This window comes from Scyliorhinus torazame, chromosome 18, assembly GCF_047496885.1.
Source record: "Scyliorhinus torazame isolate Kashiwa2021f chromosome 18, sScyTor2.1, whole genome shotgun sequence".
In the NCBI taxonomy this organism is placed as follows: Eukaryota; Metazoa; Chordata; class Chondrichthyes; order Carcharhiniformes; family Scyliorhinidae; genus Scyliorhinus; species Scyliorhinus torazame.
Genome location: NC_092724.1, coordinates 5734630 through 5759995, shown reverse-complemented (window position 1 = coordinate 5759995; position 25366 = coordinate 5734630). Strand labels below are relative to the sequence as shown.

The window sequence follows — 25366 nt, the reverse complement described above, 5'->3', positions numbered from 1 at the left end:
CAATTCTGACTTCTGCGTTTGGCGATTGTGGAAAAGCATTGGGGAGCCAGGAGGCAACTTACTTGCAGAATTTCTAGCCCCTGACCTGCATTTGTAGCCACAATATTTATATAACTAGTTTAGTTCAGTTTCTGGTCAATGGTAAAGCCCAGATGTTGAAAGTGTGGACATGCTATCAACAGTAGTGGAAAAGGTTAAGACTTGAGCAAGAAGGTAATACAAAAATGAAGTATGTGGCCTGAATGAAGTGCATATGGGGTTTGGAGCTCAACTCTGGATTGAACAGGACACAGGAGCATGCGTGCACGAGTGTACAAAGAAGTAAATAATAATAATCACTTATTGTCACAAGTAGGCTTCAATGAAGTTACTGTGGAAAGCCCTTAGTCACCACATTCCGGTGCCTGCCGGGGAGGCCGGTACAGGAATTGAATCCCCACTGCTGGCCTTGTTCTGCATTACAAGCCAGCTGTTTAGCCCACTGTGCTAAACTAGACCAGAACTATCTCAAGTTTAAACGTTCAGACACGAGAAAAGGTTAGAGCAACTTAAATGTTAGTCTAGGAAGAAAGGTTCAAGAGTTTGAAGTATAAAAGATTTGTATGCCATTAATTGTTCCAATCACTGGATATAGGTTTTGCCTTGAGCAATATATATTTCATGTGAAACTACTGAAGTTACCACTGTTCTTTATGAATGAACAAATGTATAAAGTGCCTTTGGCAACATGCACTTCACCATGATCACAGGCAAGTACCCTGAACTGATGAATTACCAGCCTGTAAATACCAAAACCGTTTGCCAAATGTTTTTAGTGAACATTGCCTCATTCTTTTTGTTGTACTTCCATACTTTGAGAATATCACAAAGTGCTTCACAGTCAAATGAATTACTTTTCAAGTATAGTTATTTACATTAGTCTATTTGTACATAGCAACGACTCTCAAACAAAATAAATCTCATTTGGTCATGTTCATTGATCACGTGTTGGCTCACACTTGGAAGAATGCCCCAGCTTTGAATAATGCTCTTTTACCTCCACTTGAACACTCATCAGCCTCAAACTACCTCCTACAACTCCCCCAAGTACTGCAATGTCATTCTAGATTTTGTGCTGAAGGCTATGGAACAGAACTTAAATCCATGAGCTCTGATGTGACCACGAAGCCAAGTTCACTGCCATAACTCTTGCATGGTTTTAGTTTTGAATGAAGAATGCCTTTGTTTCTGCATTTTGTAACCTTAAATATCTGCGCATATACAAGTGTGGAGCCTGATCCTCAGTCCGATGAAACATTCTGTAGCATGAGCCCGTGGCCTCAATGTGTAGATTTTTAACTGGAGCTTTTGATTGTACAGCATAGTGCTGGACTCATCTCTCTACCAGACAATGTGCAGCACAATAGGTCGCGTTGCCCTGACCAGCGAAGTAAGTGCACTGCAAGTACTAAATACATTGAGGGCTGGTTAGCTCCATTGCCAGGACAGCTGGCTTGTGGTGCCGAGCAAGGCCAACAGCCTGGGTTGAATCCCGTACCAGCCGAGTTTATTCATGAAGGCCGTGCGCGCCTTCTCAACTTTACCCCTTAGCTAAGGTGTGATCCTCTGCTTTAATCATCACTGGTCAGCTCTCCCCCTCTTAAAGCAGCCGATGGTCATCTGGGACTATGGTGACTTGACTTAGTTACTAAATACTACAAATACAGGTTTGATTTAATAATCTGAGACACCATTTACTGATTCAATTTGATTTATGGAGAAATAGTTACTCATACAGCTGAGAACCATCCGAAACAAAGTAGATAAATACAATGTATATAACTCAAAACGTTTATTGCGTATTTTCAGATTCAGAAACAAGCAGAAAAAGAGGTTTCCCCACTGCTAAAGTTCCTTTTCACTGGACCATTTACAGCAACTTGCAAAAGCACGGTTTGTCTTCCTGTTTCTGATAGGAGATATCTGGAAATCAGTTTGTAAATATTCTGCTCAATCTGACTTTTACAATCTTTGCCAAAGGACAATAATCCTTCAATCTCATTCTTTTTGCAAACCAACGGTTCAGCAGAATTCCTCCTGGAAAATATACAAGAATTACATTAAAAATGAAATGAATAAGCACCTCACTGACCACTATCTGGCCAAAAATAAAACTGCTTCAGGACAGGATTAATTTACAATTAAATTTGTAAATTTTATGGAATGAAAGTTTAATGAAACAAGACTGCAGATGTTATAAATTAGAAACATCTGGAGAAAACATACAATCTGATGTTTCACTTAGTTTCCGTCAAGACTGGAAAATATTAGGAGGAACAGCATTTAAAAAGGAACAGGATAAGGGGTAGGCGGGAAAGCCACATAATCAAGTAAACATTGGCTTAAATGTAAAGCACGATGTATGTGACTTGGAGAAAGACATTTCTATGATGTAGAACACGTAAATACCCACGGTTACAGGGAATGGGAAAGGTATGGCGAGACAGGTAGTAGGAGAAACAAAAAACTGTCCTGGAAGGACTCCACCTTTATGACATTATGGTGGCATCCTTGGCGTTAACCTGCTTTTTTTCTTCTCGAAAGCAGCTGGAACTTGCTCTGCTCATCAACATTCACTTTCCATGACAGGGATAATATAAAGTTTATGAGGGGCGACAATGACACCATGGGTTTAGTCTATTGTCCTTACAAAATGCAATGAAGTTTTATTTAATATTCATTTTTTTAAAAAATAGGAGCCACCAAAATGGTAGAACTGGATGAGTCAGGGTCACACAGAAGTGAAGTACTGATTTGCAACATGGGGCGTCATTCTCCGACCCCCCGCCGGGTCGGAGAATGGCCGTTGGCCGCCGTGAATCCCGCCCCCACCGAAGTCTCCGGTACCAGAGATTGGGCGGGGGCGGGAATCGGGCCGCGCCAGTTGGCGGTACCCCCCGCTCAATTCTCCGGCCCGGATGGGCCGAAGTCCCGCCCAGAAATTGCCTGTCCCGCCGGCGTAAATCAAAGCTGGTATTTACCGGCGGGACCAGGCGGCGTGGGCGGGCTCCGGGGTCCTGGGGGGGGCGCAGGGCGATCTGACCCCGGGGGGTGCCCCCATGGTGGCCTGGCCCGCGATCGGGGCCCACCGATCCGCGGGCGGGCCTGTGCCGTGGGGGCACTCTTTCCCTTCCGCCTCCGCCATGGCCTCCGTGCATGCGCTGGGAAACTGTCAGCGGCCGCTGACGCTCCCGCGCGTGCGCTGCATTTCCGCGTCAGCTGGCGGGGCAACAAACGCCATTTCCGCCAGCTGGCGGGGCAGAAATCCCTCCGCCGTCGGCCTAGCCCCTCAATGTTGGGGCTCGGCCCCCAAAGATGCGGAGCATTCCGCACCTTTGGGCCGGCGCGATGCCCGTCTGATTGGCGCCTTTTTTGGCGCCAGTCGGCGGACATCGCGCCGTTGGGGGAGAATTTCGCCCCTGATGTCATGGATTTGCCTAGCAAGAGCAGTAACACAAATTCAACAAGACTTAATAGGATGCGACCTGCCTAATGATAGCAGTAGCTGGTATTCAAAAGGCCGGATGCGATGCATCTCTCCCAGTAACAAGATTAGAAGGCATTTAGATATGAATCGTTTATTAGTATAAACAGTTTACCTGGATGATTGGGCCATCAATGAAGTATACACATGTTAATGTCTAGAGTCAAGGAATATGATATGGGCAGACGTTCAGAAGGCAGAATCAAAGTGGAACAAAGGTATAATTGCCAGGCCCTCAGAAGTAAGAGGCCGGTTGACAGCTAGCAGTGTGGAGGTCAGGTTTTATATTCTAACAGTCTCTAAATCATGGAGCCAAGGCAGGGCATAAAACCTTCGAACAGCAGTTTAAATATCTCCACTGGACCAGGACAAGGCGTTTTCCAGGCTGGAGTATCATCCCTGTGCTGTTGTAACTATAAGCTGCTTTTAAACTTATAAATGTATTTACATTTGGATGTTTGGGGAAACAGGGAAGTCGCAGAGTTAAGGGATTGTAGCTACATTTTTGAACAAAGGGTACGTTTTACATAAACTGGGTGTATTTAGTAATTCATATACTTAATTGTCTTAGTGTAGTATGGTCCTGCTAGTGTGTATTTGTCTTTTCTTTAATTTAATCAATAGTCTTTAATAATGGTTACATGATGAATGGGTTATTTATTCTCACCGGGGTTTCACTTGACTATTTGCGTAATTCCAAAAACAAAACTATACGTCCCCATGAACCGGTGTTCCATGTTGGGATACCGACGTGTGGTTCGTGACATATGACCACAAATCAGTTATGTAATGCAGGTGAAAATCAAGAACAAATATCAAGTGTAAAAGTGTGCAAAATGCTGACTTACAGGTATCATTTGTCCCGATTAAAGTCACCAGCATATATCACTGTATTCTTCACCAGATGATCAAACAAATGCAAGCTGTTGAACTTTGCACTCTGATTATTGTTAATTCACTTTTTTAAAGTTCTCTCGGGTATTTTTCTCCCATCCTCCAGTTTCAGTGCAAACAACTCCATTCTGATATTTAGTTTTTTTTTTTAAAAAGGTCAGTGGTTTGCAATGGTTGTCAGGGTCTCTTTGTTATTAACCTGCACCATACAAAAGAAATATTAAAAGAGCAAGTATGCATTTATAAAGCACCTTTCATATCCACATGACATCTCAAAAGTATTTCACAGCCTACTAAATACTCGGTGTGGTCATACTGGCCAAACATGAGCCAAAATGAGATAAATGATCGGTTTTAAGTTAAGTGACGGGCAAATATTGGCCAGGACACCAGAGTTCTCCCCTTCTTTCCCCATGCCATGCCATAGAACCATGCCATGCAGTCTTTTCCTTTAGAAACATTAAAATGAAGGAGAATCTAACTAAGCAGTTGATCAAAATTAATTTATTTTAATATGTATTCAAACTACTCCTAATAATTCAAAATTATCCAATACATCCAATACAATCCAAACAAGGAGTGCAAATAACAAAAGTGGTAATTTAGTGCTGGAAATCAGTGTTAGAAATCAAAGTTCTCCAATAATTAGAATTAATCTACAATAAACCAAGGGCAGTCTTTATATTGGTAACTTGAGAGATGCTAGATTTTTTCTTAAACTACCTTGGGAAGCATGTTGTCTATTTTTGCAATACTGTTATTTTCCGGATGAAAGTAACCCCGAATCATTTTGCTTGTTCTTCATCATTTTGTAATGACCACAGCCAACACAACCTCAAATGGCAATTCTGATCTGTGTTAGAAAACCAAAGCAGAAGTATTAACCATAATGAACTGCAAGCCGATCTTCAGTAACATTCATTATTTAAGACCTTAAACTTTAGGAACAGAATGTATGCTTAAGTATTTTAAGCCTTACTGCACAGCATGGTGAAATAAGAATAATTCCTATTATCTTATAATTCCCATTCAGATTAATTGAACTCTTCTCCATTTTACCTCTGCTGAAAGTGTGATCCTTGGGTGTGATTTTACAGGGATGTGCAGTCATCTTAGGCTAAGGCTACACGGAGGGGTTTATTTCTCACGAGCACAAGCAGCATGGACTGAACTGCACAGAGTATTGCAGCTGAGCCGTATCTATACCTGAAATGCTCATTTAAAAGCAAATTACTGCGGATTTTGGAATCTGAAACAAAAGCAGAAAATACTGGACAATCTCAGCAGATCTGACAGCATCTGTGGAGAGAGAAGGGAGCTAATTTTGAATCTGGATGACTCTTTGTCAAAGCCTGATATGCTTAGGTGTGCCTCCTGGCTAAGCTGATCATGTCTGATCCCTATACTGCCCCTCACTAGCCCCAGAATACCAAGGTCAACAGGAGCACTTCTGCAGTTGCCATAATTTCAGGGATTTACTGGTCTCTCATCTGGTTTTCCCCTCTTCACTTGATTATGACAGCCTTCTGGTTCTTGAAATTTTTTACACAATTGCTGCTAGTGCAAAGTTACAAGCAAAGATAGTCAACAACAGGAGGCTCAACCATTAGAAGTTAAATATAGTATTTATAAAGTCATGTTGAGATGTAATTTAATTAGGCATGACAATACATCACATGATCAATCTCTGGTAATGCCTCCAGTTAATAACCTAATTTACAGGCTCTACCTGCTTTCCTAACTTCCAATTATAACCTAACCCTGATAATTACAACAAAAAAAAAAATCATCTGAAATAGGGAATAAGTGTCAAAGGGACAATAAAATATTTAGAATTAGCTTCAAATTGATGAGACTGCGTTTAAGGAATCAAATGAAAAGATCAGAAATACAAGTATACAGGTAGAATGGAGGGGAGTCAATTATAAACACGGAAGACAGAGGGACAAAGAGGTGGCACAGGAAGTATGTGGAGGGAGAAAGAAAACTCCAGATCAGGGGAGATTCTCCGACCCCCCCGCCGGGTCGGAGAATCGCCGGGGGCTGGCGTGAATCCCGCCCCCGCCGGTTGCCAAATTTTCTGGCACCGGAGATTCGGCGGGAGCGGGAATCGCGCCGCGCCGGTTGGCGGCCCCCCCCCTCCGGCGATTCTCCGGCCCGGATGGGCCGAAGTCCCGCTGCTAGAATGCCTGTCCCGCCGGCGTGGATTAAACCACCTCTCTTACCGGCGGGACTAGGCGGCGCGGGCAGGCTCCAGGGGGAGGCGCAGGGTGATCTGGCCCCGGGAGGGTGCCCCCATGGTGGCCTGGCCCGCGATCGGGGCCCACCGATCGGCGAGCGGGCCTGTGCCGTGGGGGCACTCTTTTCCTTCCGCCTTCGCCACGGTCTCCACCATGGCGGAGGCGGAAGAGACTCCCTCCACAGCCCATGTGCAGGGATGCCTTGAACAGCCGCTAACGCTCCCGCGCATGCGCCGCCCGGAGATGTCATTTCCACGCCAGCTGGCGGGGCACCAAAGGTCTTTTCCGCCAGCTCAAGGTTAAGGCTCGGCCCCCCAAGATGCGCAGGATTCCGCACCTTTGGGGCGGCATGATGCCGGACTGATTAGCGCCGGTCGGAGGACATCGCGCCAATACTGTAGAATTTCGCCCCTGATTACAAAGCAGTTGCCTTCACCCACCAGCAGTAAGGAAAGTGTCCACCTTTCCTTTACTACAGAACTACCCCCAGCAAGTTCCAGATGCAATAAATAGTATAAACAAGCTCAGCTCCACCTCACCCCAGATGGCCTAAAAAGCACAAGAGTCCTGAGAAAATACGTGCGGACAATGGATGAAGACAGGATTAGACTATTTTAGCCCTCCCATCGATTGAATAGCTTGCTGACAACCATTATGTAGAAAATAGCTATTTGTGTCTGGTGACTGAAGGTGGCCAACATTTGCAGAAATGTACCTGACAGGCAGAGGCTTCAAGAGACGCGAAAAAAGGTGGAAAGAAAATAAAGCCAAATTATGGTAGCAGGTTAAATTCCAATATTGCTATTTTTTTTTTTTTTTAAAAGCTCTTCTATTCGTCCAAAAATGACAACTCTTTTTCACACTGTAAGAATAAATTGGAAGAAACAATTCAGGATAATTGGCAAAAAGAAAATCCAAGGGGAAAATTAGGTTCTTCTTTTGCAAATTATGATCTCTAATGCAAAGCCTGGAAAGATGGCGTAAGTAGATTCAATAGCAACTTTCAAAAGGAAATTGTACAATTACTTGGAAAGGAGGACTTTTTAAAGAAAGCGCAGCAATAATTAATTCAAAGCACTGGGCTGAAAGGCCTCTTTCTGTCCTGCAAGATTCGGTTCTACATGAACAAATAAAAAAACAACTTGACGTACGTGAGCAGATTTTCCTGTTCTGTGCTTGCAAGTTAATTGCCTGGGCGGTACACAAGGAAAATCTAGAGTGGGAGATTACATTTAACGGGTGGCGCAGTGACACAGTACACCCCTGCTGCCTCAGTGCTAAGGACCTGGGTTTGGCCAATTTATCTCAACTTACATCTCCTGCAATCTTGGCACCTTGCTATTTCTTTAGTGTCCATAAGTACCAATTAAACATGAAGCATTTTGCAATGTTGTGCAATGTTTAAGTCGCTATTTAAATACAATTTGATTTTTGGGTTTCAACCACATTCCACCCACTGATTATCCAGATCTTCTAGACAAGAGTCTGAACCACAGGGCTTGTTCTTCAACAGTGAAGTAATTGTATGCATTAGCTGGACTTCATCTTATACTGTACCGAATTCTAGCACACAGAAAAGCTAAATGCCGGGAATAAAATTTAACACTTGTAGCAATTATCACGTTGCTACAAGGTCAAAAGCAAGGATCTCAAAATCTAGAAAAGGCACTTTGTCCCATCTAATTTATTCCTTGTATTTCAAACCATCCATCTAACAGATGTATCTGAATCCATTACAGTTTGAACGAATGGATTACTGGTTTTGAAATGTCGCCACAATTGTGCGTGTGTAAAGCAAGATCCCATAAACGTTAAAATGAATGAGACAATGGGCGGGATTCTCTGGTCCACCAGCCCCATTTTCCTGCGCAGCGCACTGCTGCTGGCAGCGGGATTCTCTGTCCCCGCAGCCGGCCAATGGGGTTTCCCACTGTGGCCATTCCATGCTGTTGGGGAACCCGCGGGCGTGGGTGTACAACCGGCGAACCGGAGGATTGCACCGACTGAGAATTCCGCTGCATATTTTTATGGTCATGATGCAAGGGGGAATGATGGACAGGAGACACAAATATCTTCATATATTGGTATCTTATCTCCATCTTTTATATCACCTGAACAGGGCTTTGAATTATAGTATTTGAAAGATGACACATTTGACATTACATTAGTCTCTTGTTATCTTGGATCTCTGGCTAGTAAATGCTCCAATCAATCCTGGGTATGAACAAATAGCATTCTTAAGTGGAAATGCTACTAAAAAGAGTGATACTGATATTAATAGTTGCTCTGGGATACTTCTCGTTATATTTTACACCTTTTCCAAAACATTCCTTTTCAAAGAATAGCAATCAGAATCAGGAAAATATATTCCAACTTGAAGCAGTAAAGTATTTTCAGTTTTAGAAACTGATAAAATGGATATATATATATTTCTATAATTTTCTGCTTGAGTGAATTTCTAAATTATTTTTGTCTTTTAGGTCCTGCCTATGGATATGCGTATTTCAAAACTGGCCACCAAGAGGTGTAGTTTACCCAGGGATAGTGGGCTAACCATCTTAAAAATGCACAATCGTAAATGAATATAAAGGTATTTTTAAATCAATTGCAAATGTTTCTTGGCCACGTCAAAAAGGTGCAAATATTAGACTTCCAGTGGTTAGAAACATTTGTTTACCTTTTATTGTCAAGACTGTGGACCAATGCATCTGTATAAAATTACCAGTTTAACATGATAGCTTTTCATGCAGCTAGTACATGTAACACCCAGAGTGGCGAGCCTGTGGAATTTGTTACAATAGGGGGCAGTTGAAGCCAAAACATTGTATCTTTTCAAGAAACAGTTAGATATAGCTCTTGGGGGTCAAGGGATATGCAGGTGAAGATCAGGCTAGAGTTGGATGGTCGGCCATGATCATAATGAATAGCAGAGCAGGTTCGAATGGCCGAATGGCCTCCTATTTTCTATACTGTTGGTTCACCTTGGGAGTGGAGTTCAGTTCAATATATAAAGGACACTGAGTGATTTAATTTTTCCATGGTCTGTTTCGTTTTTCATTTATATTCTTTCGCTGGTGTGGCATGCAGCCCACTTCAGTCCCATGTGTCTAACTAAGCATATTGATTGGTTTTAGAGGATTATATTATGTTCTTCCATGATTTTCCACTCCCACCGTGATCAACTAATCTTGAGATTTGAAATCCAGTCAATGAGTATCTTGGTTTTCCAATCAGATGACCAGTTTTTTGACAGATCCTCTGCCAGGCTGTTAACCTTTTGTTTTGCTACAAATATACACGCATCTTAAATAACTGCTTGCTGCTGTGTGTAACTTTATTAAAATAGCATAGGCTGACACCATTCTAATAACGGTGGCACTCGCCATATAATCCATTCCTCAGCAAGGTTTCCTGAATTCTAAGAATTGCATGACAAATCCAAAGATTATGTAGCAATTTAAGTTCTTCCCATATAGCAATGGCGATGACTGCAGTGTAGCTTGCAGTGTAGTGCTGTCATACGGATGCTTCAGTGCTTGGATTGTGTAAAATTAGCTCTTGAAATGAAATGAAAATCGCTTAGGGCAGCACGGTAGCATTGTGGATAGCACAATTGCTTCACAGCTCCAGGTTCGATTCTGGCTTGGGTCACCGTCTGTGTGGAGTCTGCACATCCTCCCCGTGTGTGCGTGGGTTTCGGGTGCTCCGGTTTCCTCCCACAGTCCAAAGATGTGCACGTTAGGTGGATTGGCCATGATAAATTGACCTTGCCCTTGGTGTTGGGTGGGGTTACTGGGTTATGGGGATAGAATGGAGGTGTTGACCTTCGGTAGGGTGCTCTTTCCAAGAGCCGGTGCAGACTCGATGGGCCGAATGGCCTCCTTCTGCACTGTAAATTCTATGATAATCTATGATTATTGTCACAAGTAGGCTTCAATGAAGTTACTGTGAAAAGCCCCTAGTCGCCACATTCCTGCACCTGTTCGGGGAGGCTGTTACGGGAACTCTTGCATGGAGAATCAATGAAAGTGTTCAATTTACCTCAATGTTTCCACAGGTGGGAGGAAAAAATAAAAATGGATTCTTGCTGCTCTCCAGCCGAATATATGAACTGACCCGATTCTCCCGAGGCTTGACCCATTCTCTCACTAATTCCAGGTTTTACTGAACTGTATGTGAAGTAGATTTGGGGAGGGAGGTGTTCTCATAAATACGTGCACAGTGGATACGTTTAAAGCATCATAGAATTGCTTAAACTGGTAAAATTAAGTAGCTCACCGATGTAATCAGAAATTATAAAAGTATACCAGTCAACTGTTTAGAGCAACGATAATGCACACTCCCAAGATAGCAAATTGGGTACAGCAAATTCCTCATTATCAAATGAATAAACATAGAGTTCCAATCAAGTCAGTCACACTCCTGATTTGCTATTAGTCTTACAAAAAAGGAAAAAAACTGGTGTCTTGCTGACCAAATTTGAATGAAGTGTAGATTGACTAATGAATTGTAAATCCTTGGCATTAATGTTATTGGCATTGAAGTAAATTAGGAGATTTTCCATTCTCCTGTTCGCTATATACCCCATCACTCATCTGACTCTATAAAAATGCTTCGCCACATCATCTGGACATTGGAAGGGAGATTCACTGTTTAGTTCAGGTTCCAAACTCGCCTAAGCTAAATCTTTTCATCAATAACCTTGACATTCTCACTCTAAACCGCTCTGAATTTACTTTCCATCAATTACCCTCCCAGTACTTTATCCCCATTTCTCTCGGCACAGAGGAAAACAATTTGGGATTTACCCCCTTACCATTCAATTGGATCATTGATTATTTGCATCTTATCTTCACTTACCTGCCTTAATTCCATCAGTTATTACCCCATCAGAAGAATCTATCAACCTTAAGCTTTGAAATGTTTGATTGATCTCACCGACATTTAAAAAAAAAAAATTGGGGATGCAGGTAGAATAATTTCAGATTTCAACTGCCCTGTCTGTGAAGTTCTTGACATCACTCCTGAATGGCCCAACTTTAATGTTTTTTTAAAAATATATATTTTTTAATTCTCCTTTTTCACATTTTCTCCCGCATTTACACCCACCAACGATAAACAGCAACAGATGTCAATCCCCATAACAGTAACAACGCTTCCATCCTCCCACCAACCCCCAAACATCAGCCCGCATGTTTACATAAACAAACGATAAAAAGGAATCAGGGATTACCCAAAGTCACCCTTAATATACACAGCCCCCCACCCCAACTAATGTTCGATGTTATCCAGTTCTTGAAAGTGCATTATAAATAGTGCCCATGACTTGTAGAACCCCTCCGAGCTTCCCCTCAGTTCGAACTTAACCTTCTCAAGGGTCAAGTATTCCAACAGGTCCCCCCGCCACGTCAGGGCACTGGGTGGAGAGGCTGCTCTCCATCCCAGCAGGATCCGCCTTCGGGCGATCAACGAGGCGAAGGCTATGATATCTGCCTCCGCACCCGTTTCCAACCCTGACTGGTCCGACACCCCGAATATGGCCTCCCGGGGACCCGGGCCCAGTTTCACGCGCACCACCTTGGGAAATTACCCTAAACACCTCCTTCCAGTACTCCCCTAGCTTTGGACAGGACCAAAACATATGAACGTGCTTAGCGTCCCCCCCCCCCGTAACGCTCACACATACCCTCTACTCCTTCAAAAAATCGTCTCATCCTCGCCCTCGTGAGGTGCGCTCTATATACCACCTTCAGCTGTATCAGCCCCAACCTCACATGAGGTGGAGGCATTCACTCTCTGGAGCACCTCACACCAGACCCCCTCCTCTATAACCTCTCCCAGCTCTTCCTCCCACTTTGCTTTGATCCCTTCCGGTGGTGCCTTATCCGTTTCCAAAATAGCTCCGTACACCGCAGTCCCCTTGTCGTCAGCACCTCCTCCAGCAATGTGGAGGCCGGTTCCTCTGGGAAGCTCTGTATCTCCTTTCTGGCAAAATCCCGAACCTGCATGTACCTAAACACTTCTTGCTCCAGCCCATACTTCGCTTCCAGCTCCCTCAATCCTGCAAACCGACCCCGAAGAAACAAATCTTTTTGCGTCTTAATCCCCTTCGCTTCCCATTTCCGAAAACTTCCATCCCACCTCCCTGGCTCAAATCTGTGGTTCCCCCGAATCGGCATTTCCCTTGACCCTGCCCCCAACCCGAAGTGTTGGCGAAACTGCCTCCAGATTTTTAATGAAGCTATTATTACTGGACTAGCCCTTTTCTGGACACTTCAGAGAAAATAGACTCTCTTCAATGACATCCTTGAATACTTAAAAAATGGGTCACTCCTTAATGTTCTAGTGTCAAGGGGATCCAAGCCTCCTAAAGCAAAATACTAGATGCTGAAAATCTGAAATAAAACAGAAAATACTGGAAATACTCAACAGTTCAAACAGCATCTGTGGAGAGAAAGTTATTTTCAGTACCATGGCCACAGGCCTGAAACTAATACCAATCTAGTCTATGTAACATATTCATAAATTTAGCCCTTCAGAAAGTAAACCTGCACTGCACCCCCTCCCAAGGGATATATCCTTCCTGCCCTGTGGCACAATATACAGAACAGAACACAGTACGCCAGATGTGAACTGACTCGTGCTTTACATTACAGATGCATAACTTCGATCCCTTTGAGATAAAGATCAACATTCCACTAGCCTTTTGTTCCGATCCATTAGATTTCTGTGATCTCTGCGCATGAATACCTAAACATCTTGCTTTTCAATTTCCTAACTTTTAATTGTTTAGAAGGTACTCTTTTACATCTGCCTTACAACTTCCCACACAATTCTAGTTGCCGAGTTTACACACTCAATATGTTCCTCTGCAACTCTGTTCCTCTATATACAAACTTCAATATATTTATCTGTGCGAGTCATTGCCAAAATATAATCTTCATTATAGAAATAAACTCGTATCATAGAATTACAGTACAGAAGGAGGCCATTTGGCCCATCGAGTCTACACTGGCCCTTGGAAAGAGCACCCTACCTATCGAAGCCCACACCTCCACCCTATCCCTGTAATACCACCATTTTGGACACAAAGGGCAATTTAGCACTCTTTGCTAATTCTCTACCAATGTGCTTTATTTTTGCTAATATTTTAGGAAATATCATCTGAAAATCAAACTCTATATGATTAACATCCTTAGCCACTCCCTAACCTAGTACCTTACTGAACTGAAAATAATCAACTAGATTATACATGGTTTTCTCTTTATAAATCCATGCTGACTTTATGATCAGTTCATAATTTATCCAGTCAGTCCCTACTGAGCAACTCGTGTAACTTCCCTACAACAGACAAGTCTATAAAATGCCTACAATTTTCTTTTCTTTCTCGCTCTTAAATAATGGAGTGACATTAACAATATTCCAATCCAGAAGGATAATTCTTGAATCAAGAGATTCTTTGAGATCATGACCAAAGCATCTACAATGTCCTCACCTACTTATTTTAATGCATTGTGGGAGAAGAAACTGAGGTATTGTAACGTTGTCTATCTTCAACTCAACATTTTTACTATCACCGTTTTCGCTCCTAGCTGCGTTAAAAATAAATCATGGGGAGAAATTTAAGATTTACTCATATTTCTGAATGTCCTCGTTTTCCTTCTTGTTAAGACCAACACAAAGTAATTATTCGCAAGGCTACTATTTCCTTATTTTCAATTCCAATATTACATCTCTCTTCAAAAAGCAATTCACTGATCTCCATATTATTCAATGGGGAAGAAATAGTTTTACAATTCTTCAGTTCTTTTAAGCTTTCTCAAAGTTGAGCAATAGCTACCATCTTAGCTTTCATCGGTCCACCCAATCAAGCTATGACCAAGATACCCATTTTCCTCATTTGAGAAAATAATTTCCCCCTCAATATCTCTTGAATGTCCAAGTGCAACCAACAATTAAATACGGACACAATATCATAGGGTTTTATATTTCTTCAGAGGACAAAAGAAAGCATTTGAGAAATGATCCTTCTTTTAACCCCACCCATCAACTTGCTACGAAGTACAAGCCAATCCAAAATGTTAATATGCCTGTGGCCCTGCAGTCCTGTGCAGGGTACAAGAAACTGACACGTGATCTCTCTTACCTCAAGCTTTGCACCTCTCAGCCTGGCAATCTAGCACATCTCCACTTGCTTTGTTTTTTGGAGGTAGTTCCAAGCTCACACATCTAGAACCAGGGGACAGTCTCAGAATACGAGGTAGGCCTTTTAGGATTAAGATGACATTTTTTTACTCAGAGGGTGGTGAATCTTTGGAATTGTCTACTGCAGAGGGTCGTGGTGGCTATCATTGAGTATATTCAAGTCAGAGATATCAAGCTATATGTGAATAATAGTGCAGGAAAATGGCATTGAGTAGAACATCAACTAAGATCAAACTGAATAACGGAACGGGCTTGACTCACGCTCCTATTTATGTCAGAAATCCGAACTAGTAATTAAGTGGCGAGACTGGTTCATGTAATTTTTATTATTTTTGTTTAGAATGCTCAGAGAATCTTTAGAGTGAAGCTAGCCTTCAAACAAATAAATTCACATGTTTTGAGTCCTTTGTCAAACATTACATATAAATAGCAGGCAAAAAGATGAATCTATATGCCAATCCAAATTAGATCTGAAGAGTTTCTGTGTTCCAATAGAAAGCAAATGATTAGTATTCCACTAAATAAATGTTCTACTTTCATTCGATTTGCTCAAGTTATCAGATGCTGTACATTATACCTGGCCTGAATGAATGGACAATTGAAAGAATGTGACCGCATGAACTGTAGCAAACCTGGATTTCAAAATTAAATGTCTTGTATGATTAGGATTAATATCTAGTCTTAATACTGCAAATTATAACCAGGCCGTTTGTTGAAAGCATTTTATTGAACCAAAGATACAAGAACAAATGCTGGAAATGCTCAGGTCAAGCAGCATCTGTGGAGAGAAACAGAGTTAAAACGTAGAAAAAAGGTGCAAGAGTAGGCCATTCGGCCCTTTTGAGCCTGCACCGCCATTCAATATGATCATGGCTGATCAAGCAAATTCAGTATCCCATTCCCGCTTTCTCTCCATGCCCCTTGATCCCTTTAACCGCAAGAGCCCTCTTGAATACATCCAATGAACTGGCCCCAACAGCTTTCTGTGGCAGAGAATCCCACAAGGTCACAACTCTCTGAGAGAAAAAGTTCTTCCTCATCTCAGTCCTGAATGGCTGACCCTTTATTCTCAGGCGGAGTTAAAAGTTCCAGGTCGATGATCTTTCATCAGACCCATTCCAGCATCTGCAGTATTTTGCTTTTGTCTTATAAAAGAAAGGGTAGCTTGGCAATTGAACAAAATTCCTTAGACTCCAGAAACTATGGGCCATAACTGCCAACCAGCTGGAATGGCAAGAACTTGAAGAGCACTTATTTGCTCTGGAAAACTTTGTTCAAACCTCCACTGGCTGGAGCCGCTTAGGGCCTGCAGCGAGTCCCTGAAGGCCACAGTGCAACACTGGTGAGCATCCCCCTTTTTTTAATGCACTGGAGCCAGGAAGTTACTTGCAGTCCTTCGCATTTTTATACCAGCCTGAGAGGTAACCAAGAACCTTCCCCCGCCCACCCCACAACCAAACACATACGAACATGGAGTAGGCTACTCAGCTCATCTGCCTGGCTGATTTAATGGTAGCCTCAAATCTGCACTCCATCTCTTCCCGATAACCCATCAACCTACCACCTCCGCCTTAAAAATATTCAAAGATTCTGTTTTCGTAACCTTTTCAGGAAGAGAGTTCCAAAGATTCATGACCCTTAGTGAAAATATTTCCACTCATCTCAGTTTTAAATGGGTAGCCACTTACTTTTAAACAGTGACCCTAATATTAGATTCTTCCACAAGAGTAAACATCCTCCCCACATCTGCCCCGTCAAGACCCCTCATGATCTTTCAATTAAGTTACCTCTTACTCTTCTAAACATTGGTGGATACAAGTCTAGCCTGCTTAACTTTTCCTGACAAGGTAACCCACCCATTCTAGGTATTAGTGGGTAATCTTTCGTATTTAAGGTGATCAATAATGTACACAGTGTTCTAAATATGATCTTGTTAGTCCCCTGTACAACTGAAGCATAACCTCCCAACTTTTGTATTCAATTTGCCTCGTAATAAAGGACAACATTCTATTAGCTTTCCTAATTACTTGCTGTCTTCTTCTTGGGCAGTGCCTGTGTCGATGACATTTTTCCACTCCGGGGCAGTGGCTTCTGCAGTGGCTGAATAATCTAATCCAGACTGCCACAGATTTGGTAGGTGGGGTTTGATGAGGTGGGTGGGTGGGAGCTCTGGATTCTGCGCTTGGCCTTCACATGCTGTAATGCTAGAGGTGATTGGCGCCATGGCAGATGCTTCTTCTCCAGTTTGTGCTTTCTAAGGCAAGTGAGTCCCACGTGTCGATGGGAATAATGCCATTTATTTAGGGAGGCTTTCAGTGTCGTTGCAGCGTTTCCTCTGCCCTCCTAGTGATCGCTTGCCATTGCAGAGCTCGGAGTAGAGGACTTGTTTTGAGTGTCTTGTGTCGGGCATGCGGCTTACCCATCGCAGCTGGTCAAGCGTGACCAGTGCCTCGATATTGGGGATATTGGCCTGGGAGAGAACGCTTACTTTGGTAAGCCGACCCTGCCAATGGATTTGCAAGATTTTGCGGAGGCAACATTGATGCCATCTCTCCAAGGATTTGAGGTGTCTGCTGTATATTGTCCATGTTTTTGATGCATACAGGACCACAGCGTCTCTGTAGGCTATGGGCTTGGTGCTGGATTTGAGGTCTCGGTCTTCCAACACTGTTCCTCAGGCATCCGAAGACTGCATTGGCACATTGTGGTCGATGCTGGATTTTATCGTCAATGTCTGCTCGCGTCGAGAGGCTCTCGGGGTATGGGAAATGATCCCACGTACTTGTACTAGCCTTGTGATTAAAATCCCTCTGCACCTCAGTACTCTCGTAATTTAGATAAGCTTCTTTTTTAATTCTTCCTGCCAAAATGGAGCATTTCACAGTTTCCCACATTACACTCCACATGTCACATCTTTGCCTACATATTCAACCTATCTGTATATTTTTGTAGCCTCCTTGTGTCCACTTCACAACTTACTTTTCTACCTTTGTGTCGTCAGCAAATTTGATTACCATCCCCTCAATCCTATTATCCAAGTAATTTATATAATTTGTAAACAATTTAGGTCCCAGCACGGATCTGTGGCACCACTCTACATTTTGTCAAACTGAAAAAACCCCATTTATGTCTACTTTCTGCCAGCTAGCCACTCTTCTATCAATGCCAGTATGTTGGGTGATCAAGCTGCCAGACCTTCAGGACACACTGCTCAAGAGTCGCCGGTCGGTGCTGCGTGTGTCTGACGATAACATGAGGTTTCTATATTCTGCAATAACCTTTGACGTGGCACTTTATCAAATGCCTCTGGATATCCTAGGGCTGTACATCCACTGGTTCTTCTTTATCCATTGCACAGGTTACTTCTCCAAACAGCTCAGAAAAGTTGGTTAAAAGATTTCCCTTTCACAAAACAATGTCGACTCTGCCTGATTACCGTGAACGTCTACAATCTTGGGAGTTTTGGAAAATTAGAACCAACGCATCAACTATCTCAATAGGCACTTCTTTTAAGATCCTAGGATGAAGTCAGTTAGGACCTGCGCACTTTATCAGCCCGCAGCTCCAACAATTTACTCAGTACCACTTCTTTGTAATTATAATTTTCCGGAGTTACTCCCTCCCTTCCATTTCCTGGTTTAACTGCTTCTGAGATGCTATTTGTATCCTCTACAGTGAAGACTGATGCAAAATACTTGTTCAATTAATCTGCCAATCTTTCAATTCTCCAGACTTACTTTCTATAAGATCAACTCTCAGTACCACTTCTCTCTTCGTAAAATTAAAAAAAAAAAAAACTTGCCATCTATTTTTATATTTCTAGCAAGCTTTCTCGTACTCTAATTTCCACTCCTTATTAATGTTTCAGTCATCCATTGCTGTTCCTTATATTCTGTCCAACCTTCTGACCGGTCACAATTATATGCTTTTTCTTCAAGTTTGATAATATCTTTAACTTTTTTAGCTAACCATGAATGGTGGATCCATTGGAATTGTTTACTTAAGCCACCACAGTGATTCTGTGAGTTTATCAAGCAAGATACTAAGCAATACCAATTGGAAAAGCTCACAGATGTTCAAATGAATTGTTAGCATTGACCTAACATACCTGTGTTATGATAAATAGCCACTATACACTTTTGATTACGAACCAATGTTTCATGCTGGAAGTGCATGTCTGTAAACAACGGATGAAGGAAAAAATAAATCAGGCTTGGCTGCAATAACCCCTTGCAAAAATTCAGCTGTCATTCACCACAAGAATACAAGAAATAGGAGCGACAATAGGCCGTACAGCTCCTAAAGCCGGTTCTGCCATTGAATATCATGGCCAATCTGATTTTCGTCAATTCCACTTTCTTGCCTGTCCCCATAACATTTGACTCGTCTATAAGCGGCGTATCTCAAGATTATTTTAACATATCCCTATAACATTTCAATACGGAGGTCATTACTCTTGTAAAATAGCTTAATTCTGGTACTAAAATATTTAACACCAGCACATAATACACCAGAAACTGGTGTGTACAAAAAGTAAGTGCTTCTGGAACAGTTTTGAGTTTCAAAGCATTTCTTTAGTGTCTTGCATCTACATTTTTATTCACTTGACTCAGTGGGGACAAGACAATTCATCTTCTATTTAAAATATCTAAAGAATGTAACTATAGGCACAAGTAATTACATTACAAAGCAAGTGGTTCATTTAACAAAGTGATAACCTATACTAGTTTTAGCCTTAGTTTAATGGAAATAAAGTGGATGGGAAATGTAGGAGCCAAAAATATTTACATGAAATCTATTAATCTCAAGCCCTAAGGGTTAAAATGTGACTACGTTTTCAACAGCCTACTACAAATGTAAAGTCAAACATACCACACATGCTTTGCTCTGCCTTCAGTGTCAATGGGCAATCAACATCATTATTCACTCATGAAGTCATCACTATTCCATTCTGTAATATGAAAAGAGACCATTAGCTATGTTTGGACATTTGAAGCAACTCAGCAAAATGTAAACTTTACAGGATTAAGAATTTGATTACACTAGCATGGTAAAGTTTTATGATTTTCAGAAAAGTCACTAGCATGGCAAATCCTAGTTAAGGGAACAAATTGTGCCACTAACAGTACAAGATCCAATTTCCTTTTTCAACAGGGTAATATTTTAGAGTGCTCACTTTGTTATAAGTCAATGGAGTAGAATACAGCAAGCAACTGAATGAATAGATCAAGGAATGAAACTTTATAGTAAGATTTGGTGTGGTGTTCAATCTTAAGAGTTGGATTCTGCTACAGAACTAACCCAATAAAATAAATGAAATTTCACAAGCATATTATTTCAGAAGCGTTTTGAATGAACAGTCAACGCAAACTGCCTATGAGAGTAAAAGGAGTTACCTCAAATCTAGGACTATATCCACAAATGCACTTAGCCATGTGCTGTTTTCATCTCAGGTTTCATTGAAGAAGGCACAGCACTTCGGTCTCCATGGCCATTTCTTTCCAAATGTTAGCAAAGATCCTTAGAAGTTGTGAAGCGTTATAAAAATCTTTAATGGACGTGAACACCTTTCTGAACAGACATTTGCACCAAATTTAGCTCTGTCCAATTATGTTTTATTTGTTTTTAAATTATAGCAACAGAGACAGATTATTTTTGAATTGTTGGTAACCTCTAACCTGATGTTTCTGATACTTGAAATCCAAAAAAGCTATTATAGACCATCCAGCTGCTCGTACTAAATTTGTCACCTCACCTATACAGCAGCAAGTTTTGGAACAGATTTTTTCAATTTTGCTATCAATTACTCCACCTGTTGTCAAAGACATTATAAAGCTACCAGTTTTGGAGAACGTTATAGCAAAGTTTCAAACAGAAGCAGATAGCCTTTGGATAGCTGTCATTAAAATAATTATTTTCAAACAAATCTGGCAAGGTGGATAGAAAAGCTCCGCTTCAAAATCAGCTTTTCTGCACATGCAAAGTGATAAGAATTATCACTGTAAGCTTAGAATGCTTATATGCACGGAAAATGGCTGATGTAAGGTAAAAGCCAAGGAGGACAGATTCAAAGTCCAACCTAAGGAGTAATTCCAAATAAACACCATAAGTTGGCAATGACCGCAGACATGCCAGCTACGTAGGAAAAAGAGTACTCTAGTACTTTACTAGAATTCCTACAACTGTTGCAAAAGGGACAGCCTGAGATTTCAGTTTAATTAATTGGTTAATACCGTTTGACAGTATTTTTATATAGTATAGTACAAAATCATGACAATGGAATGTATCTGGAAAAGCTTTTGCCACACTGTGCTGGATACTAAACTGGCAATTTGTTCACTTCACTTAGCTGTCAAGGTAAGATGGGGAAACAACTGCACTGGCTATACATCTATAACTGAATAGCAATACAAAACTTCACTGTTGGGTAGAGTCAATTCCCAATATCCCCAATTTTTTTTTTTTAATAAATCATTTTCCTCCAATTAATTTTACCATTACAGAGTTAATCCCTAACTGTATCCTTTCTACTATATCCCATCCCACAAGAATCCAACTACAGGAAGATCAGGGTTATGAGTCAGGTATTTAGTTTAATGAGGCTTCGTGAAGCCTGTTTCAGTACAAAAAGGTCAACTCTAAACCACTTGAACATACAACACAAAGAAAGCCATTTCCAAATATTTCTCATCCAATACATGTCAGCTTATAAAGATACATTGCTCAGGACTTAATTTGTAAATTTTGAAGAATTTGGAACATGATTAACTAGTTATTTACAACGTACAGAACTCTTGGAACTACTGAAAGATGCACAAATGTCCAATTACAAGTTAAAAATGAAGCCTTTTATCTTCAGCAGTATCAAGGCGGTTTGTGAGGCAGAGAATATCTTCTGTTCACATGTTGCTTCCCTACCTTGCTACACTAAAGGAACGTTTCAGATGACAATTTTTACAAGAATAAGTGGCTATGAAAGCCTTTATTTTAAAATAAAGACCACAGCTTGTTCAGCTTCTATAAAACATCAGTTTGCTCAGCATAAAAATAGATTGAGAACGCACTAGTAACCCCTTTTACATGTTTGTTTTAGTATAATTCCAGTCAACCCCACAACTTGCAATTCCGAAATAGCTAGATTTTATGGGAAACAGTGAAGCATTTGAGCAATGTTAAGACAAAAAAGCACATCTAAAGTAAAAAGAAAACCTCAAAACATTACTAAAAAATATTGAGGGCTCTGCCAACTGCCTGAGAATGCTTATTGATTGTTTTAATTCCAAAATTACTGATCCAACACTTAGTGTGCATCCTCATGTCAGAAGCTGTCAGGCTGTGATTAACAAGGCCGAACTGAATTACTACAAGTCAGTGAGAATACAAGTACACAATACGATTCCACGAAGCTCCGAAAATCTTTATAAATACAGCCATAGGAAGGACGATCTTGAGTCAGGAAGATTTATTTATTCGTTGTGTGTAGCTGAGAACAAGAAGCAGGCACAATGTAAAAAGACTGCAACAGTAATCATAGCTTCCTCTTCCTATTGCTAGATCAGTGGACTGACTTGGATCATGGTTTAGAGCTACTGGGGCTTGGCAGAACATTAGCTGACGCATCACGTAATATTGAAAATTATTGCATTTGCATTCCCACCAATGTAGATGCAATCTCATAACGAACATAGTATGGGAACTGGGCTTGAGATATACAAAGTCCAGATCTGAACCAAGATGTCTTCAATGTTTTATAAATTTAGAATACACTGCTGCTTTCTTGGTTTTAGTTCAAGATAGTAATACATATAAATGGATTTATTGAGGAGAGAACAAATCTGTTCAGCTGTCTAAATAGCGAGAGAAAAGTCTGGCATGCAGAATAAGAGCTAAAAGAATACTAGCCCAAGATTTCAATGCAAAAGAATGCATTAAACTATGGTACTATACAATTAACTTCCAAGATTTGAAGCGATTTCTCAATATTTCACCATTCCAGTTAACTTATAGAACCTAGTAGCAGGGATCAAGCACTGTGGTGTAGCACAGACCAAGAACCTGTTCTTTCCGCCTGGACCCAACAGAACTGCAAGGCCAGAACCTACCATCAGTAGAACTTTCCGCCCCCAGAGATGCACTGTTGACTGGTACTACAGGAAGAATAAGTATTACATTGTACTGAGCTTTCAGTATTCAGGTTATGGTTACTCAAATCCACTTGGACAGCGTTGACATGCAGATACACTGCTTAGTGGCAATTCACGTTATATACTTTTTCAGAAATCCGTTACCAAAATATATGTTTTTGGAAGATTAAGAGTTGCAACCCAAGCCCAACCATTTTTTGCTTAATTTTCATTTTTAATGGCACCTACCTTAACTGTCATAACTATCCCTGTAGGAACCACCGCCGCCATAGCTCCCTTGACTCCTAGGGACAAACAAAGCCCCTGTAGTGTTTTGCAGATCATTCCAGAGCAAACAGTCAATTGTAACAATATGTACCCAAACAAATTGAATATAATAAAAATTAAACAAAATAATAAAGAAACATCTTTACCTATCTCTGTTATAGTAGTCTCTTGATCCTGAGTAACCACTTCTTGAATCATAGCGTGCAATATACCCTCTATCTCCTCCACCTGTGTAAGAATCCAAATAATGGTGTAAATACAATCAAATGGACAAAAGTCCATTAATATTTAAAACTAACTACATGCAATAGCTAGAAAATTCCAACGGGCAAAATGTTCCAAAAAAAGTTCTTCCAGTACCGCGATACATTGAATACTAAAATCACTTCAAAATGACAGGTGCAATGACAGCCGATGGAATCAGTCCTTCCAACCTCCATTGCGTCAGTGGACGAAATTCTTTCAAACTACACCGGTAACGTTACATACCTCTGGAAAACCCGCGTGCTCTACGTCCAGACCCTCCACGGAAAAATCCGCGACTGCTTGCATTTCCACCCCTGTAGCCTCGGGATCGGTCTCCGGAGGATTTTCCAGCTTGATCCACCCTAATCTGACGCCCATCAATAGACTAGAATCAAGAGAAGAGTTACAACATAATTATTAGTTGTCAAATGGTTTAATTTCCAAAGATAAAATAACCTGCATTTATGTTACTCTTTTCGCAATCACTGGACACTCTGGTGCGTTTTGCACAGAAACACAGGAGCACAAGCATGCCATTCATCACCTGGAGCTCGTTTCACCTATTAAGTTATGACTGATCTTGATTTTTTTTTCAATTGCAATATTTGATAAATTAGGGAAACATGGTGGCTGGCTTTCAATCATTGCACCAAAAGCAACCCACATTTGTGCAATACTGTAACAGAAGTCCAAAGGCACTCCATTTGATTGCAATAAGACAAACGTTGACACCAATCCAAAGGAAGAGATAAAACAGGCGAATAAGGCATCATGGTAGAGGAAGACAAGACTCTTGGCCAAAAGAGTACTGGAAAACCAAAGTCTGGAATCAAAAACAAGAGTCTGAAAAGGGTTTTAATAGGTGGGCTGAGGACAGGTGCTATTGCAGTGGTGCATGATGGATATGGGGTTGCAAAGTCTGGTTTAGCCTGAGACAGCTGCCAGGAAACTGATGGAATGGCCAAGGATTGGATTTATTTGCTTAGTAATGTTGAGGACAACAGAACTTCCTCACTCTTCTTCAAATAGTGCCATGGGATATTTTACATCCACCTGTGGGGATAGTTAGGATCACATTTAACATCTTATCTGAAGGACAGCACCTTTGACACTACTCTCAGTACTGTACTGGAGTCATCCTGAATTATGTGCTCAAATCTCCGGAATGGAGAGGGATGGCGTGAATCCATTACCTTCTCACCCTGAGGCAGCAGAGATACCACTTATGACGCCTAGATGAGATCTAAACTGTAACAGTTGTACAATTGATGGGTATTTGAAATGTACCTTTCCATTCATAGCTAACATGGCATCCTTTGCATCATCAGGATTTTCAAAGGTGACAAAACCAAACCCCCTCGACCTCTGCGTCTCTCGGTCCTTAATTACAATAACTAAAGCAGATAAGGGAAAAACGGGTCAAGTTATGAAATGTCACCTCACGACTGAAGCAGGTAAAAAATTATTTAGACTATTATAGAATTCACAGCACTAAAGCAAGCCATTTGGCTCAAAAGATCTAGGACTGCTGGTATTTATGCTCCATACAAGCATCAGCCCTGCTGAATTTATTGCATCCTCCCTCACTTACTGCTGCCCTCCTCCAATTATCTGTTTGAGCATCAATATACAGTACAAAAAAGGCTTCCAAACAGTTTAAAACTGTGAAATTAGAAGAAATTGATGCGCCAAATCTTGTGGAGTGGCAAATCACCATCGGATTGCCACTCGATTCTGGTTTACTTATCTTAATCGGAACTCCACATTTCTCACCTAGACTTTCGACCAGGGCCTGCTGAGAAATGCGGAGCATGGCTGCTCCTGGAGGATTATCAGGGGGAAGTGAA

General features: G+C 41.3%; 1 protein-coding gene across 15 annotated transcripts in view; it reads right to left on the bottom strand.

The window, feature by feature from the left end:
- Positions 1 to 1816: 1816 nt before the first annotated feature.
- The window catches only part of LOC140394906 (cold-inducible RNA-binding protein-like), a 32805-nt gene continuing 9255 nt past the window's right edge, over positions 1817 to 25366 (bottom strand). For 3 of the 15 annotated variants that reach the window (XM_072482078.1, XM_072482070.1, XM_072482074.1), the window contains 8 exons: positions 24807 to 24913; positions 23763 to 23904; positions 23420 to 23501; positions 23235 to 23290; positions 19735 to 22345; positions 5141 to 5270; positions 4372 to 4616; positions 1817 to 2076 (listed from right to left, as the gene is read on the bottom strand). In XM_072482078.1, coding sequence (XP_072338179.1) covers positions 23236 to 23290; positions 23420 to 23501; positions 23763 to 23904; positions 24807 to 24913 — 386 coding nt within the window. In that variant the 3' untranslated portion in view covers positions 1817 to 2076; positions 4372 to 4616; positions 5141 to 5270; positions 19735 to 22345; position 23235. Of the gene's footprint in view, positions 2077 to 4371; positions 4617 to 5140; positions 5271 to 14803; positions 14924 to 18970; positions 19040 to 19734; positions 22346 to 23234; positions 23291 to 23419; positions 23502 to 23762; positions 23905 to 24806; positions 24914 to 25366 lie in introns of all 15 variants that reach the window. The other 12 variants (XM_072482077.1, XM_072482071.1, XM_072482076.1 and 9 more) reach the window with 12 other exon arrangements.